The sequence below is a fragment of the Anabrus simplex genome, chromosome 2, assembly GCF_040414725.1.
Source record: "Anabrus simplex isolate iqAnaSimp1 chromosome 2, ASM4041472v1, whole genome shotgun sequence".
Classification (NCBI taxonomy): Eukaryota; Metazoa; Arthropoda; class Insecta; order Orthoptera; family Tettigoniidae; genus Anabrus; species Anabrus simplex.
In genome coordinates this window covers 213,253,098-213,270,955 of record NC_090266.1, presented here as the reverse complement: position 1 = coordinate 213,270,955, position 17,858 = coordinate 213,253,098, and the positions used below count along the sequence as shown (strand labels likewise).

At 37.2% G+C, this 17,858-nt stretch overlaps 1 protein-coding gene across 2 annotated transcripts in view; it reads left to right on the top strand.

The window, feature by feature from the left end:
- Rab19 (RAS oncogene family member Rab19) overlaps window positions 1–17,858 on the top strand; it is a 67,944-nt gene that overhangs the window by 10,518 nt on the left and 39,568 nt on the right. For both annotated transcript variants that reach the window (XM_067138981.2, XM_067138980.2), the window contains exon 2: window positions 13,430–13,514. In XM_067138981.2, coding sequence (XP_066995082.2) covers window positions 13,430–13,514 — 85 coding nt within the window. The remainder of the gene's footprint in view (window positions 1–13,429; window positions 13,515–17,858) is intronic.

Sequence of the window (17,858 nt, the reverse complement as noted above, 5' to 3'; positions counted from 1 at the left end):
GTTCTGAAAGTCGGCGGTTTTGTAACCGTCATTTATGACGAACAGGAATATCCTAGATTGATCTGAAGATTGACTCGGTTGAAGGCCCTACAGTTGATTGTATGGAGAAATCTAGACAATGCTGGAGTGGCCTCAGAAGAAAGATGTGATGGTATACTCCTGGTCGTTAGTTGTAAGAAAAATATCTCCACTGTGAAACTACTTTCCAAGAGGAGAAATTTTCAAGTGCCAGAGTTAGACAATTTTGTGTGATCTAGGTTCTAGAGCATTCTCTGTTCTTTTTTGTTTAGATAGGTACTTTCATTCATTTTCTTGATTTGTAACAGCTCCTTCTAAAGTACTGATACCTACGGAATACGTTTTGTACAGATTCGTTCAGCTTAGCATGTTCTTAAGAAATAAACTCATATTTTTTAAAATAACACTATGTTTGGTTGCTACATTACCTGAATTACTTATAATGAGATGTTTCTTTGGCCCAAGGAATTACCATTAATTATGGAAACATTGACCCAGATTTAAAAAAAGTAAAATCATACTTCAGTAAATGCTGTAGAAGCTCCTAATGTGCTGTACGTGCTGAGTAGGTACTTATCAACTAGGAAAATGTGTTTGTAAAATTATTAGAGCACTTTCGTTCAATATATGTTAATATTAAAAATCAAGTTGGAAAATATTGGGGCAAAGTAGCCCCAGTTGACGGGTATCTAGTGGGTTAGGCATAGATATGAAGGATAATTTAATAAAAAACCACCTAGGTTCCAGTGAGTCGTCACTACTCCACTGCAGGTCGCCACATGTCTCTGCTTCCCTAGCATTTGTGTGCTCTTCAGTGTGAGTTGGGCTACTGTGCGTGATTGTTCTTTATTCTACTGTAAACATTGTAATGGTTTTTAGGTGGCATATTGAGTTTACAAACTGACTGTTTCACCTCATTTGACTATTGATGAGATATGTAGTATATTACAAGAGCTGGAAAATGGGGAGGACGATGTGTTATCAGCAAGTGTTATTGTACTACCTCCAGACAGTGTTGACTATATAACTGAGGAGGAAAATATTAATAATGATGACACCAAGGACCCCAAGTGTCTGAAGTAGCAGGTAATTTAGAGTTGCACGTTCAAACAGTTAAAGACGTTCAAGGCTATGGCACAAATGATAAAGACATAGAAACTGATCCATGTGAAGGTAGCAGTAACTGTGCAGGTAATACCTCAGTCAATCAGTCTCTTAGCACTAATTTGAAACAAACATCTAAGTATGTCCCCAAAGAAAAAACACTAAAACTAGAAAGGCTAAACCTGAAAAACGAAAATGGATACATTTGGAACCTGAATATGACTTGCTTGATAAGGGCAATCATGCTGAAACACGCAGCATAAGTGAAAGCTTTGTTTGATGGTGAATTATTGCCTGTTGCTATATTTGAATAATTATTTTTCTCCAGAATTAATAGATGAAATTTTAACGGAAACTGTGAAATATGCTTTTACATGTAAAAGTGACCAAAACTCTAGTGCAACACTTGATGAACTTGAAATATTTTTTGGTATCCTCCTGTTTTCTGGTTACCATATTTTATCATAAGTTTCACACTACTGGAGTAGTGCAGAAGATTTGGGTGTTCCTCTGATGTCCGATGTGATGTCTAGGAACCGATTTGACCAGACAAAATCTTACATTCATTTCAAAGATAATACAGTTATGATTGATGAAACTAAACAAGACAAAGCATTCAATGTCAGACCTATTTTGAGTGCGATAGGCCAATCATTCTCAACATACAGTGTTTTTGATGACAAACTTTCAGTGGATAAAAATGGTGGTGAAATATTTTGGGCATAACAAACTAAAACAGTGTATAAAGGTAAAGCCCATACAATGTGGGTACAAGTTTTGGGCTCTATGTGGTGTTAGTGGCTTCTGCTATAACTCTGATTTGTATTGTGGCAGGTCCTACTGAGGAACCTCTTCCACTAGGAACTTGAGTAGTTCAAAATCTTTTCACCATTGTAGAGGATCCGCAAAGCTATGTGGTTTAAGGAGATATCATTGTTGGATTTTAGAAGGGATATAACTGTGACCTACATCAAGACAGCCTTGATTAGACAAACTCTGGGAGGTCCTGTTGTAATTGCAAGAAGGCAAATCGTTCAACTGTTTTTCGATATGGGATATGACGAGAAGGATCACTTTTTGTTTACGAGGCTAAAACAAAGAAGATGCCAAGGTACACAGTGTCCTTCAAAACCCTTGTCCTATTGCAAAAAGTGCAATGTAACATTATGTAAAGAAAGTGTTTTGGACCTTATCATTCACAACAATGATTTTACATGAGTTAGTAAACTGTAAACAGAGTATTAACGAACATTGACTTCAGAATCGCAAGTCCTAGTGCTATGTACTGATCAATTTCTAAACTTTCTTATTCATTATATATCGTCACTCCTATGCTAAAAACACGAATGTGACAATGCTCTTCCAATCCATTATTTCCTTTGAGACTGGTCACTCCTCCCAGTCACATATTGATATGCAGTCCATCAGAACAGTTTTCATTGATTTCATTTTCCTATGTGCGTGTGTAAAGGTTATGATCATTTCTAAAGGAATATTTAAATCCAACACGATCGACTTTAATCACGGTTCCGGTTTTGCAACAATATACTTATGATAATGACCATAACCACCTTTGAATGAACCAGCTGTAAAACCTTCAACCTAATGTTCATCCATAAAGTTGGAGAGGCCCCAATTCACACTGTGATTAACCCTTTGTTGACAGACGGTACTTTTAAGTACCAAGTTATATTATTGCATGTAAAATATATAGTTCACTTCAAATACGTAGTTGATCGACGGTACGTTTAAGTTCCATGTTTAAGGATCATGGAACACTTATTTCTAGATTGATCAAACTGTTTGCGTGTTTCATCTTTCATCTGTTTATTGTCGATGCAGTGTTCCAGATTGAGTCATGCAAGTGTGACAATAGTAGTGCTCATTGGATTGTTATAAACAACAAGTAAGGTTAATTATTGGTCCTAAAATATGCTTTATGAAAGTGTTTTGTGATTACTGTAGCAATTTGAGTGGATAGATATATACATTTAGTAACATTACCGTAGTTGTATCTTGGACTTATAAGTACCGATGGGCAACTAGGCATACTTGCCTATAGTCCAATCATAACCTAATATATGATTTGTTAGCTCGTGCTATAAGTGTACAACTTATTTTTCAGAGCTTGCGATGTCTGCTCACAGGCAAATTTATGTAGATGAGAAAGAGATAAAAGAATTACTGGATATTCCATTGGATAATGATGCCGACACAGACACTGAAAGCGATGGTGAAGAATTTGGACCTGGCGTGAATGCATTTGGACGAGTATTTCGGTAATTTTGGAACATGCTTGATGTGCGGTTTGTCAATGCATTCATCATTTATAATGGACTGTTTGAGAAAATAACATTGTTACAGTTTAGGAGATCGGTAGCTTGCGGAATAATGGAAATGAAGACAATGCTACCATCCAAGAGACTGTCAAACATACCGAAGAGGGCAAGTCCACAACAGCAGCCTATTCACAATAAATGTCGTTGTAAAGCATGTTTTACTGTGGCCAAAGCATTCGTCTTGCAAATCGTGGAGCACATTTGGTCAAATATTGAAGTACATGAGGCAGATGTGAAGTGTGCTCCAGTAAACAAATTCAATCAATTCTCAGTGTCCTCTTTGTGGCATCTTTCTCTGCTGCAATGAGAAGAACTCTTTTGCTGAATATCATTGTGTAGATTTATAATTTGGTAATTGTTAATGAGAATGCAAAATAATTGGGTGCTGATTCTGATCAGAAAATATAGCTCTTATGACACTACAAGTCTAATACAATTTTGAGTTTTACCATCTGGTATTTCTTTTTCATTATTTATTTTTATTATTTTATTATTTGTTATTATTTTATTTTTTGTTATTATTTATTATACAGCTCACAGTGTAAATACGAATTAATAATACAAATATACTTTGTGTATACCAGATATTGTAAATTTTTAATTTCGTTTGAAGTCACCATTACCTTCAGTTACCGCATTGCTTGACGGTACTTATAAGTACCATCCAAAATTTTTCCAAAATTTGTTGAGGTAAAATATTCGAAACATCAAATTACTTCTTTTGAGCTCCCCTGATGCGAATTTTACAGGAATTAATATAAAATATTGAATATTTGTAGCCTTGGGCAACAAAGGGTTAATATCTAGTCAAACAGTTGGAGAAACTCCAATTCACGCTGTGATCAATCTCTAGCCAATACGTACAAATTTGCATAAACTTTCATCCAGATGTTTCAGACGTTTTCTAGTCATTGTAAAATAAAATATTTTATTGCTTCCTTGTTCACAAATTCTGGCACTTAGTTAATGTACATATTGTAAACTATGTAAATATCACCTAAAACTTTGTAATAAGCAGAAGACCATTGTATTTAGTATTTGATATTAATTTAAGTTTAGTATTAAGTTCCAATGTTAATAGATTTAAGACTTGACCTTAAGATTAATATTAGGCTGAGGATGCGCAAAACTAGGGTGAAACATGTCCCTAACTAGTGTTTATATTTCATGTAGAATTTAATCACTACAAAATATAATTGTATTGAATAGGTGGACACAGTAATTTTATTCAAGAAAGAATTTTACACCTGCACATTCCTAAGAGATTTCATGAATTCCAAGTCAGTTAAGATATAAATTACTAGCAAGACACCCGTGCTTTGCTACGGTTTTAAAATTAAAATTATTATTCAAAGTTTTACGTTTTGGAGAGTCCCCTGTCAGCTGAGCCTGTAAAATAGGTCCTCAGTCTGTACGTCAAATGGTTCTGGGGGAATGATTATTTATTTTGTGATCTACCACTCACTTGGACCCCGTATGGAAGAATTTGAATATTTTAAACCATATGTTATTTAACATCTAGGGCGTAAAAGCGACCAACCTGTGAAAATTTTGTTCGTTGAACAGTAATGGAGAAATGAATACGGTACTTTTTAAGGGGTGAATGTATTGAAATATTTATTAACTTCTAGGATATAGAAGACCAGCCATCATAAATAAAAGTTACGTTCATTCCTGAAACGGTTTCGGAAGAATGGATATTGTGTTACGGGGAGAAATATTAAGTATATAGTATTTTACACCTAGGACATAAAAGAAGACCCTTCTCATAAAATTACAACTATGTACTCCAAACGGCTTTTGAGGGTTGAATAATTTATTTTACAGAGCTAACATCATTTAACACTTTAGCGGTGGAATGTTTACAGATGTTTACTATTTCACACCTAGGATTTAAAATATTTATCCCCTATTTGGAATTTTGTTTTTGTATGTTAAACCGTTTCGGAGGAAGGAATGAATATATTTGTTTTCGGTTCCCCCATTTAACTCTTTGAGGGGTTAAATTTGTTTCAAACCTTCTGTTATTTACACCTAGGATATCATTTGGCATTTTAACTTCGTAATTCAAACGGTTTCATATAAACGTATATTTTTGTCATCATTCTCCATCCCCAGTCAAAACCCCCTTACAGGTGTATTGTTTAATATCCACTTCATATTTGTATCCTTAAAAAAAAAATTCAACTCCTTTTATACCCCCTTAAGTTGATTTCCCCCAACAAAGAAATGCATGTTTTCTTATTTTTAAAGGAGATTCCAAATACCAATTTACACATCAGTAACATCTTTAGTTCTTGAGATAAGTATCCTCGTACAATGAATTGAACAATTTTTCAATTAATTCACCCCCTTAAGTGGATTTTCCAAAGACAAAAGATTATGTGTTTCTTTACTTTGAAAAAAAAATTCCAAATACAAATTTTCATGTCTGTAACATCTTCAGTTTTTGAGATATAAGTATCCTCATGAAAAGAATTCAACCCCCCTTTCACTCCACCCCCACCCGTTAAGTTGGTTTCCCCCCACCCAAAAAATGTATATTCTTTATTTTTAAAGGAGATTCCAAATACCAGTTTTCATGTTTATAACATCTTTAGATTTTTTGGTATATATATAGCCTATATATATTGTCATACAAATAATTCATCTAATTTTTCAATTCTTTCACCCCCCCGCCCCCATTAAGGTTTTTTCCAAAAACGAAAGAATACGTGTTTCCTTATTTTTAAAGGAGATTTCAAATACCAATTTTCACGCCTGCAACATGTTACCTTTTTGAGATATACTGTAGATATGTTAATTTTAAACATTTGCCCCCTTTCTCAGTTCCCCTAAGTGGATTTTCTGGAAAAAAAAAAAAAATGTTTCTTTACTTTTACAGCAAATTCCAAATACCAGTTTTCAAATTTGTAATATGTTATGCGTGTGAGATAATTTGCAGATATAATCTTTTTAAAACGTCACCCCGTTTGTCACTCCTGTTCACCCCCTATTCATCGGATTATCCCAAAGCACAAAAATGCATGTTTCTTTATTTTCAAAGGAGATTACAAAGATCAATTTTCATGTCTGTAACATCTTCAGTTTTTGAGATACAAGTCTCCTCATAAAAGGTGTTCAACACCTTTTCCTCTTTTTTACCCCCTTAATGGGATTTTCCAAAAACAAAAAAATACATGTTCCTTTATTTTTAAAGGAGATTCCAAATACCAGTTTTTACGTCTTTAAACTTGTATGTTTCTGAGATATAGATATCCGCATTTTAAAAATTCACCCCCTTTTCACCCCCCCCCTCTTTTCATCCCCTTTAGCGACGGAATATCCAAAAATCCTCCCTTAGTGAGCACCTACGTGTTAAAATGAATGTATCCCCAAAATTTCATTTCTTTATATCCAGTAGTTTCGGCTCGGCGATGATGAATCTGTCAGTCGGTCAGGACAAGTTATTTTATATATATATAGATATAGATTATGGATCTTATGCCCCTACCCTCCCATGTGTTGTGGTGAATAGCCTTATACTGGGTGAGTTGGCTGTGTGGTTAGGGGTGGGCAGCTCTGAGCTTGAATCCGGGAGATAGTGGGTTCAAACCCCCACTGTTGGCAGCCCTGAAGATGGTTTTCCTTGGTTTTCTCTTTTCATGCCAGACAGATGCTGGGGCTGTGCCTTAATTAAGGCCATGGCTGCTTTCTTCCCACTCCTAGCCCTTTCCTCTCCCATTACCGCCATAAGACCTATTTGTTGAAATTGCCCCTTAGCACTATCATATCCTTGCTGTTGACCGTGACTACGTCGTCACTCAATGCACATAAGACATGTCAACTTCATCCTCATCTACACACTCATTTGGTGAATACACTGAGGCAATTCTTGTCCTAATTCGTCCAACTGCCAAATCTACTCACATCATTAACTCATTTACGTGGAATATGAGAATGTTCCGATCCCACATGGGTATGGCGATAGAAATGAAGATGGAGAGAAAATGTTGGACTTTTGTATCAGAACTAACCTGATAATAAAGAACACATGGTTTGTAAAGGTGAATAGCCATAAGATCAGCCGATATAATTGGGATGGACAGTATGGAACACTCATCGATTTTATAATAACAGACCGAGAATGGGGAAGATACGTCATGAATATGAAGGTAATCCCCAGTGAAAGTATGGAAGGTAATCATAGATTATTAATTTTGGAATTAAAACAAGTAAAAATCCCTAAAACTGTACTGAAGAAGAAACCAAAGATCAGGATTTGGGAATTGGAGGAGGAGGATAAAAGAATGGCATTCCAAGATTGGATAAAAAGGAAGTTGCCTAACATGGAAATACGAAGTGGAGAAGAAGAGTGGGACAATTTAAGACAGACAATTGTGTGGAAGCAGCAATTGAGGTATGCGGACAAACAAAAGCAAAGGTTAAGGGAAAGGAGGCACGGTAGTGGACAGACAAAATAAAAAAAAGACATAAAAGAAAGGAACAAGGTGAAAAGAAAGAAATGGATAAGGAAAAGCAAAAAAACGTATCAGAGGGATGAGAATAAGATAGAAAGGTTACATGTGGAATACAAAAGATTGAAACTACAAGTAAAGAGGAATATCAAGGAAGAAAAGGAGAAATGTTGGGGAGAGTTTACCAACAAAATTGAGCAAGATAGTTGAGGAAATCAGAAACTTATACAGAGTAATAAAATCGAAAAAAATAAATTAAAAAAAAGCAAGGCATTAGAGAGTGAAGATGGATCCATAGTACATGATGAACAGGGTCTTCAGAAGGTGATGGCAAAATATTTTGAAAAACTTTATAATGAGGATGACTGCTCGGAGGAAGGAGATAAGAAAATGGAAATAATAGATGGAGAAAAAGAAGAGAACCCGGTAACATGGTTGGAACTTGAAAGAGCAGTGAAAGCAATGACCAGAGGTAAAGCAAGTGGAAAAGACAAATTTAATGCTGATATGATTAAGGCAGCAGGAAGCAGTGGACTACATTGGCTATACCGAGCCCTCAATGCCATATGGAAGGATGAAAGGATACCTGAAGATTGGCAACAAGGAAGCATTGTACCATTGTTCAAAACAGGAAGTAGGAAGAAATGTGAAAATTATAGAGGTACAGGTAGACCTCATTATACACGATAGTTATGTTCTGTGGAATTGCCGTGCATACCGAATTCACGTAAATCAAGTCATTCTATATGTAAAATATATGGTTAGGTTTTGGTTTACTCATATATTAAGTTTAAAATAACAGAGATTCTTAGTATTTTTACAAAAAATAACCATTATCATGTTTCTGAAACGCATTTTAATGCAAACTTTGTACACTTAAAAATTTAATACTGAAACACACAATAATAAACTAAACTCTGCATACAAGCTCTTGGCTTTAGCTTGAAAAGACAGCTCTAGAAAGAGGCATGTGTTATTGGTTGTGATGCTCAATCCAATCCATTCTTTCCATCGCTTCCAAGTAAGGTTTGGTCACTCTAGTCACACTTAAATTAGTAGAAGATTGAGCAGTTTTTCGAATTGATTCCACATTGTCACGATTAGTTCTCACAGTGGATTCACTAAGTCCCAAAGCACGCTGAATGTCAACAATACGTTCACCTTTCTCATAGCGATCCAAAACTTCTAAATTTGTTTCTAACGAAAACAACTTTGGTACATACTTCTTTCCTTCGACGGGCACACTTTCTTTCCTTTTACTCAGCATTTTAAATGCGAAACCTATCAAGTGCAACTTCACAGCTCTACTGACCGGAACTGATGATTCACGTCTCGACAAAGACGACAGAAGATGCGCTTTCCCCGTTTAACCATGGCGCGCGACGTATAGTGAACGTTACAGATTTTGGCAAGTATGTACCCACCTTAAGGCATTACAGCTTCCACGTACTGTTAATGGATGGCAGCACTAGACTTAAAATTGAAATCGCTGATAACGAATTCGCGTATAACGAACAGGGTTTACCTATATAACCCTATTATCACATAGGCTAAAAATAATGGAGAATGTCATAGACAAAAGACTGAGGGATATAATAGAAACACTGTTAGAGGAAGAACAATATGGCTTTAGACCGAATAGATTAATAATAGACTTGATATTTACAGTGCGAACAATAATGGAAAAATATCTGGAAAGGAACAAGAAAATCATCTTCGTATTTTTGGATTTGAAAAAAGCTTAGGATACAGTTAAGAGAAAACATGTATGGGAATACCTACGGAAAAAGAATGTACATTAATAAATAAAAATGTTGTATCATGAGAGTAAAAGCAGTGTACAAGTGAAATTTTTTTATACAAATAAAGGTCTCAAGCAAGAAAGTGCACTGTCGCCGTTATTGTTTATTATATTGATGGATGAAATCATAAAACGTGTAAAACGGAGTACCAGTAGTGATGAAGTGAATGCTTTGGTATTTGCAGATGATGTGGTGATTTGGGGAAAGGGAGAAAAAGAAGTACAAAAGAGACTGGACATTTGGAATGAAAATCTGAAGGAGTTTGGAATGGTAATTAGTAAAAAAGAAAACTGTAGTCATACACTGTGGAAAAGAGAAAAAAAGAGAAGCCAAATGAACATAGATGGAGAATGGTTAGAGAATGTAGAACAGTTTACATATCTGGGTAGCATTATTAATGGAAGTAATGAAATCAACCCTGAAATTAATAACAGACTAAGTAAAGGTACAACATTTTATCATCAAGTCAGAGAGCTTTTATGGGATGACAAAGTAGCCTACCCAAGAGAACAAAATTTTTTTTTGCTACAGGCTTTACGTTGCACCGACACAGATAGGTCTTATGGCGATGATGGGATAGGAAAGGCCTAGGAGTTGGAATGAAGCGGCCGTGGCCTTAATTAAGGTACAGCCCCAGCATTTGCCTGGTGTGAAAATGGGAAACCACGGAAAACCATTTTCAGGGCTGCTGATAGTGGGATTCGAACCTACTATCTCCCGGATGCAAGCTCACAGCCGCGCGCCTCTACGCGCACGGCCAACTCGCCCGGTGAGAACGAAATTAACATTATATAAACAGTATTTCATACCATTTGTAACATACGGAATAGAAACGCTGGTAACTAATAAGAGACAAGATAGTAAGATCCAAGCTGTAGAAATGACATTTTTAAGAACATCAGTTAAGAAGACGAGAAGAGATAGAATCCAAAATATTAAAATCAGAGAAGAGCTAAATATAGAACCTTAAGTGCAGAACATACAGAAAGCAAGACTGAGTTGATTTGGACATGTAAAAAGAATGGGAAAGGAAGGGGTAGCAAGAAGGGAATTGGAAAGAGAAGTTAAGGGAAAGAGACCGAGAAGAAGGTGTATGGATCAGATTTGGAAGGACATTAGGGAAGCTGGATTAGGTGTGGTGGAAGTAATGGAGCAGGAAAAGTGGAAGGACAGAAAGGGGTGAAGGAGGCGTGTTAACTGCACCCGGGTGACTAGAGTGGGACATTGATGATGATGATGATGATGATGATGATGATGATGATGACGCGTCTAACAGAAACTATGTTACTTGGAGTAGTATTCCTGATGAACAGTCCTACCCCACACTCTGCCTTTCCCTTTTTAATGCCCGTCAAGTACATTTTATAATCTCCTATCTCTTTCTCATTATCTCCCCTTTAACTCCTAACACATTCAGACACATCCTCTTTGCTGACTCAGCTTGCTATACTTTCTTTCTTCCATAAGCTCCACTAATATTCATAGCACCCCATTGAATTTCATTTCATTTGCCAAGTTGTTTCCAAGGAGTCTCTCGCCTGTCAAATGGGAGTGGGACTCCATTACTTTCATAGGTCCAAGGCTTACTTAAAACATTTTGACCGTGCTCAGAAAAAATTCTGAGAAGCAGGATGCTATACTTACACATAGTCCCAGTGAGGATCATTCCTCTAATGTGATAGGGACCACTGGTGTATTACATAGTCCTAGCTGCCTGAGCACAAGGAGGGCAATGACTCAGGAAATGTCGAAGATGCCCACTCTTATTCCATAACAACTGTTATCCCGATTCTCAGGACCACTTACTAGGCCACTTAGCCGTTGCTCATGGTTCATGAACTAGGACATCACTACAGTAACCCACACCACGACTAAAAAACAAATAAAAAAACAACCATTGAAATTATAAAGATCCTTATTTTAGCTCAAAAACATGCAACATTCGAGCCTTTGTTTGCTGCACCGTAAGAACATACTGCCAAGAGATATCATAGCACATACTTCTTCCAAACAAATACTGTAACTAATAATTATAACTGAAGGTAAGGTACAACTATAGAGCACAGTGAAGAAATTGCTTAACAGTTACTATGTGTACAGTGTCCCCTTCTACTAGATTCAGCACAGAAGTTTGCTTCTTTTTAATAATACGGATGTTAATCTGTTGAAGACCTGGGCCAAATGTTAATGCCGTAAAGGGCTCACACCTGAGAAATGATTGTAAATTTCATGCGACTTCTGCTGAGATGATTGAAGAGGAAGTGTGAATCTTTATAGAAAATGTTAGTGTTATTAAGATTTCAACAGTCTTAGCTAGAATTGGTCTTTCAGGTATGCTGGCAGCAGTGCCCGGACCTGTAGCTCAAATCCTTTTTAACAGAACAACTACTCTCATTGAAATTCAGACATATTGCTACCACCATAGCAAACAATTCTAACTCCTTGAAATCAGTCTTGACTTTCTTACTTTTCATGTCCGGGTCACATCAGATTATTCCAAAATTTAACAGCCACAATTGCTTTGTTGTTGGTCTTAAATAGACCTTGAATAGTGCAGTGTTCGGTTAGCTGACTGCAGACAAGGAGACGGGCTGGATTCTGGATGTAACCGCATTCATACATTGCTTTGGATTCCACAGGTAGCAATCCCCATTTCTGGAGCTTGGTTTTACATCTCAGTACCCCAACTGTCAGTTGGTTCAGTGACCACCTCCATGCTGGGTAAAGGAGGCCTTTCCCAGCGACAAATTGTTCATTATCATTAGATTACAACCAAGGAATAGAATGCTGAATGTTTGGACCACGCAGGTTGTTTATATGGTTCGGTCACATAGCTGTGATCCTATATTTGAATGGTAGTTCGTTCGAACCCCACTGTTGGCAGACCTGAATATGTTCTGTGATTTCCCATTTTTACACCAGGCAAATTCTGGGACTGAACTAATTAAGGCCATGGCTGCTTTCTTCTCATTGCTAGTCATTTCCTGTTCTGTTGTCGCCAAAAGACCTAACTGAGCCAGTGTGATATTTAAAAAAATTGCTGAATGTTTGGTTCCATGGAATTAGTTTAAAAAAAGACATTCAAAGTCCACACATTGCTCATATGTTTCGTTGTAACAAGTGGGATTATACATATGACATTGTCACTTAAAATGTTTACCTCGTAGTTTCAAAATTTTGATTTGCTCGCTGAGTAGGCGTGCTATAATCCAGGAAGCTAGTCTCAGAACAGTATGCTTGATGGTAAACTCATTCATTAATATTAGTCTCACTGAGCTCGATAGCTACAGTCGCTTAAGTGCGGCCAGTATCCAGTATTCGGGAGATAGTAGTTTCGCATCCTGCTGTCGGGAGCTCTGAAGATGGTTTTCCATGGTTTCCCATTTTCACACCAAGTAAATGCTGGGCCTGTACCTTAATTAAGGCCATGGCGCTTCCTTCCCACTCCTAGCTCTTTCCTGTCCCATCGTCGCCATAAGACCTATCTGTGTCGGTGCGACTTAAAGCAGCTTGCAAAAAAAAAGAATTAAAAAATATTAGTCTCACTTGAACCCCTGCCAATTATATGTAGAGTTGTTTGAAGATTGTTTTGAATAAAGAAAACAAACAACAATTGTTTCAAATCATAGCCCTCCCAATTATGTTATGGTACAGTATATAGTATTGTTGTATTAATATTGGTGTTTTCAACATTTTTCTCTTTTTCCAGCTTCAAATATGGGACACAGCTGGCCAGGAGCGGTTTCGGACAATTACGCAAAGTTACTATCGCTCTGCTAATGGTGTCATTATTGGTAGGTAGAACTTGATTGTATCTCTATGTCCTAGTTTGATTGCTGTTTTCACTTTTGAGATGGCCCGCCACAGTTGTGTCACGATTAGCACTGTTAACATGAGAGAGGTTCGACCTGCGACTATTTGCCGCACTTTTTAAATATTTGTTAATAATTTCGTTGCTAGCCACTGTAGGGCTTAGGGTGCTCGTTTCATACCTCCCCTCCCTCTCTCCCGCCTGACGTTTATTACCGTCAGTGTATTGCCTGCTGCGTTCCGGAGTAGTTTAAGTTTTCTTTCACTCTCGCATCTCCCGCGGCAAATTGCCTTCGAGCGACCCCTCGCGTAGTGTATTCCTACATGACTGCATTTCCAAGAAAGTTTCTTAAGTAAAGTTCATGAGGTTTATGGTGGCTTTCAGTGAAGTGTGGTGCTGTAGGTTTATCTTGAATTGTGACCAAATCATTCATTGAAATGTACAAATGCAAACGTTGAGGCAATTTGCTCACGCCCGACTTCTCATGTTCTTTAAAAACTCATATAATTTTACCAGATTTTGCAAAAACATTTCATTAATTTTTTACATTGAGAAAATATTGTTACGGGGTAATTATGTTAGTACTAGTTGAAAGGCAGTTAAACAGGATATATATTTATATTTTTATCAGAGCATTCACTGCAAAAGGAAAATAGCAGCTCATTAGAATATTAAGCGTGAGCAATTTGCTTTCGTGTGACCTCTCGCGTTCTAAAACGGGTGCAACCTCTTGCATGTTAACTGCTGTCCCCGGTTGTCTGAATTCAATTCCTGCTATTCCTAGAAATTTGAGAATGGTAGGAGGGCTGGTATGTGGTTAAAATGGTACTTGCAGCTCACCTCCATTAGGTGTGTACTAAAAATGCTGCACCGCCTTGGTATGAAGACACAAGTTTATTTAAAACTTGTCATATTCATCCTCATCTGTACCCTCACATGGTGAATACATTGAGACAATTCTTGTCCTAATTCCTCCAACCACCAAATCTACCCACATTATTTGCTCATTTACGTGTCTAACAGAAACTGTGTTGCATGCAGTAGTATTCCTGATGAAAAGTCCTACCCCACACTCTACCCTTCCCTTTTTAACACACATCAAGTACACTTTATAATCATCTATCTCTTCCTCATTATCTCCCCTTACCCAAATATCATTAACTCCTTACACATCAAGATGCATCCTCTTTGCTGACTCAGCCAGTTCTACTTTCTTCCATAAGTCCCATTAATATTGATAGCTCCCTATCGAATTCCATTTTTGTTCACCAAGTTGTTTCCGAGGAGTCCCTCGCCTGTTAATGGGAGTGGGACTCCGTTACTTCCATAGGTCCAAAGCTTGCTTAAAATGTTCTCTTACCACAGGCTTTATACCCTGGAGGTCGTGGATTCGATTCTCGTTCGAGTCCGTTCGCTCACTCTGTTATATGCGAAAGGCGCGTCGCGAACTGCCGTTCACGACAAGTGGGCTACGTTATAGAAATATCTATTATGTAAATGACAGAATTCTTCAAAATAAATTCAGTCCTCCTTATCTAATGGTTACTAAAATAGTTCCACATTTTCAGTCCCTCAATTTTATTTCACCCAAAGAGAAATAAATATTTACAGGAAAAAGTAACAAGAGGTGAACATCAACGTATTTGCCTCATTTTTTACATTTTTTCCAAGGAATGAATATACTAATATTTATGATACAAAATAATAACACATCTCAGAAACTGCTACTTCCCTTTCTTCCATCCCTACTTCTTCTAGAACAAAAAAGATGTCTTGAGGATCGCTGGATCATTAAGCCCTGAATGAATGAGTAGGTAACTGGCTGTTAGTATTTTCTAGCAAAAGGGAAAGAAAGCCATATTTCAAAGAAAAAATTAACACAGAAAATCATGTAATAGTTCCCACACACAAGAGACCATCAAAGGAGTAACTAGAATATTCCTCTTAAAGGAAATATGACTGGCACAACATTGAGAAGGATGGAGAAGACTGCATCATAGTCTTCTTGAAGATCACAGTCCATAATTGAGGAGGGAGAGAGAATTGCTGCTTCCTTATATATCATACTACACGGACCACTGTGCATGTACTGAAATGTTAGAACACAAGTCCTTGATAAAGATTGTCTATATACGAGTAAGTATAAGAAAGTCAAGAATGTGAAAGCTTCCAACTGGTCAAACACAATTTAAAATATAAACAAAAAGTGACATTATAAGGAATTTAAAAATATTTCAGCTCTCATGTTTTAGCTTTTCTTTTATAAGTCTCTGTGTCTTAATCTCTACTCTTTTGGGAGACAGTGTCCGATTCCGTGGCTGAATGGTTAGCGTGCTGGCCTTCGGTCACAGGGATCCCTGGTTCGATTCCCGACATGGTCGGGAATTTTAATCGCCATTGTTTAATTTTGCTGGCATAGGGACTGGGTGTATATGTCGTCTCCATCATAATTTCATCGTCATCATGACGCGCAGGTCACCTACGGGTGTCAAATCAAGAGACCTGCACCTGGCAAGCCGAACATGTCCTCGGACACTCAAAGCCATACGCCATTTCATTTTGGGAGACACTGGGGACTAGAAGAAAACGAACACGGTTATCTGCCATGTATAATGCCTACACGGATAAGCCAGCGTGGGGAGAGTTGAACAGTCGACTAGAAAAGCCCTGTTACATAAGCAGGACAGATCATCCACATAAAGTAAAAGGTAGATTGCAGAAGAGTAACTGTGGTAAATATTATTTTGTAAATCAGGGAACTGATGATTGGAATGCATTGCCTGCAGTTGTCATAGAGCCTTTTTCCCAAAAATGTAAGATGATTCAAGAATAGACTCCAGCATTCTGTAAATTGTGTGTAAATTTCTTTGTGATGGTGTCATAGTTTAATGCAACACTCAGTCCACTGTAGATTGTAGTATTAAGGCATCTGAATTATTTAAGGTATGTGTGAAATTCGTATATGAACTTGTTGTGTTTACAATGCTAAGATAATAGTTAGTAATTGGACTGCTCAATCTACTGTAAGTCACAGTGTAAAATTTTGAAATACTTACGGTGCGTGTGAATTTGTATATGACGGTGTTGTAATGTTAAGCTAGTAGTAGGTTGAGCCTATAATACTGTAAGCTGTAGTGTTAAGCACTGGAAATATTTAAGATATGTGCGATTTTTTATATGATGCTGGATTTAGAATGTTAAACTAGTTGTATTTCTTGTAATATTTTCTTTCCATGGAATTGTTTTTTGTACTCTTGTTGTCGTCATTGTTTTTGTTATTGTTGTTATAAGTCATAGTGTAAAATTGTGAAATAATTGAGGTACGTGTGAATTTGTATGTAATGGAATTGTAATGTTAACCTAGTAGTAAGTTCAACCTCTTATATTGTAAGCCGTAGTGTTAAGCAGTGGATATATTTAAGTTTTGTGTGAATTTGTATATGATCATGCTGGATTTAGAAAGCGAAACTAGTATTTCTTGTAATACGTTATTTCCATGGAATTGCTTGTTGTACTCTTATTGTTGTTATTGTTGCTGCTGTTGTAGCTGTTGTTGTTGTTGTGCAATTATGCTTTAACTTTATTATCACACTACTGTAAGTGATCATTGCCACCGGGATATTACCCAATTACAGTGTATTTAATAATAATAATAATAATAATAATAATATGATGCCTGATGATTATTACTGGAGTTATGCAGTCCCTCCTCAGACTGGCAGGGATTTGTCTGAGAACTCCTCTGACAATTTTAGCTACTGTACTTGTCTTGCCATGCCTGGGTTCTAGATCCCTCTCCTACCGAGCTCGATAGCTGCAGTCGCTTAAGTGCGGCCAGTATCCAGTATTCGGGAGATAGTAGGTTCGAACCCCACTGTCGGCAGCCCTGAAGATGGTTTTCCGTGGTTTCCCATTTTCACACCAGGCAATTGCTGGGGTTGTACCTTAATTAAGGCCATGGCCACTTCCTTCCCACTCCCAGCCCTTCCCTGTCCCTTCGTCGCCATAAGACCTCTCTGTGTCGGTGCGACGTAAAGCAACTAGCAAAATAAATCCCTCTCCAAGTTTTCTTCACATGCAAACTTCTCTCTCACAGTGGCACAGCTAATTCGGATGCGAGGAGACTTATTTTCTTCCAGTATGTCATGGCTGGTTACTAACTGGCCTGATCTCTGTCCTGTTTACTCTGCTGAGTATACAGCATATATATGATTTATCCCTTGTTGACCCCTGGAATTTTTCAAGATACAGAAACCTTAAACTTCTAATACAGAATATACTGTATGTTCTTTCTCATGCTCCAATATCCATTCTGTAATTCCTTCTT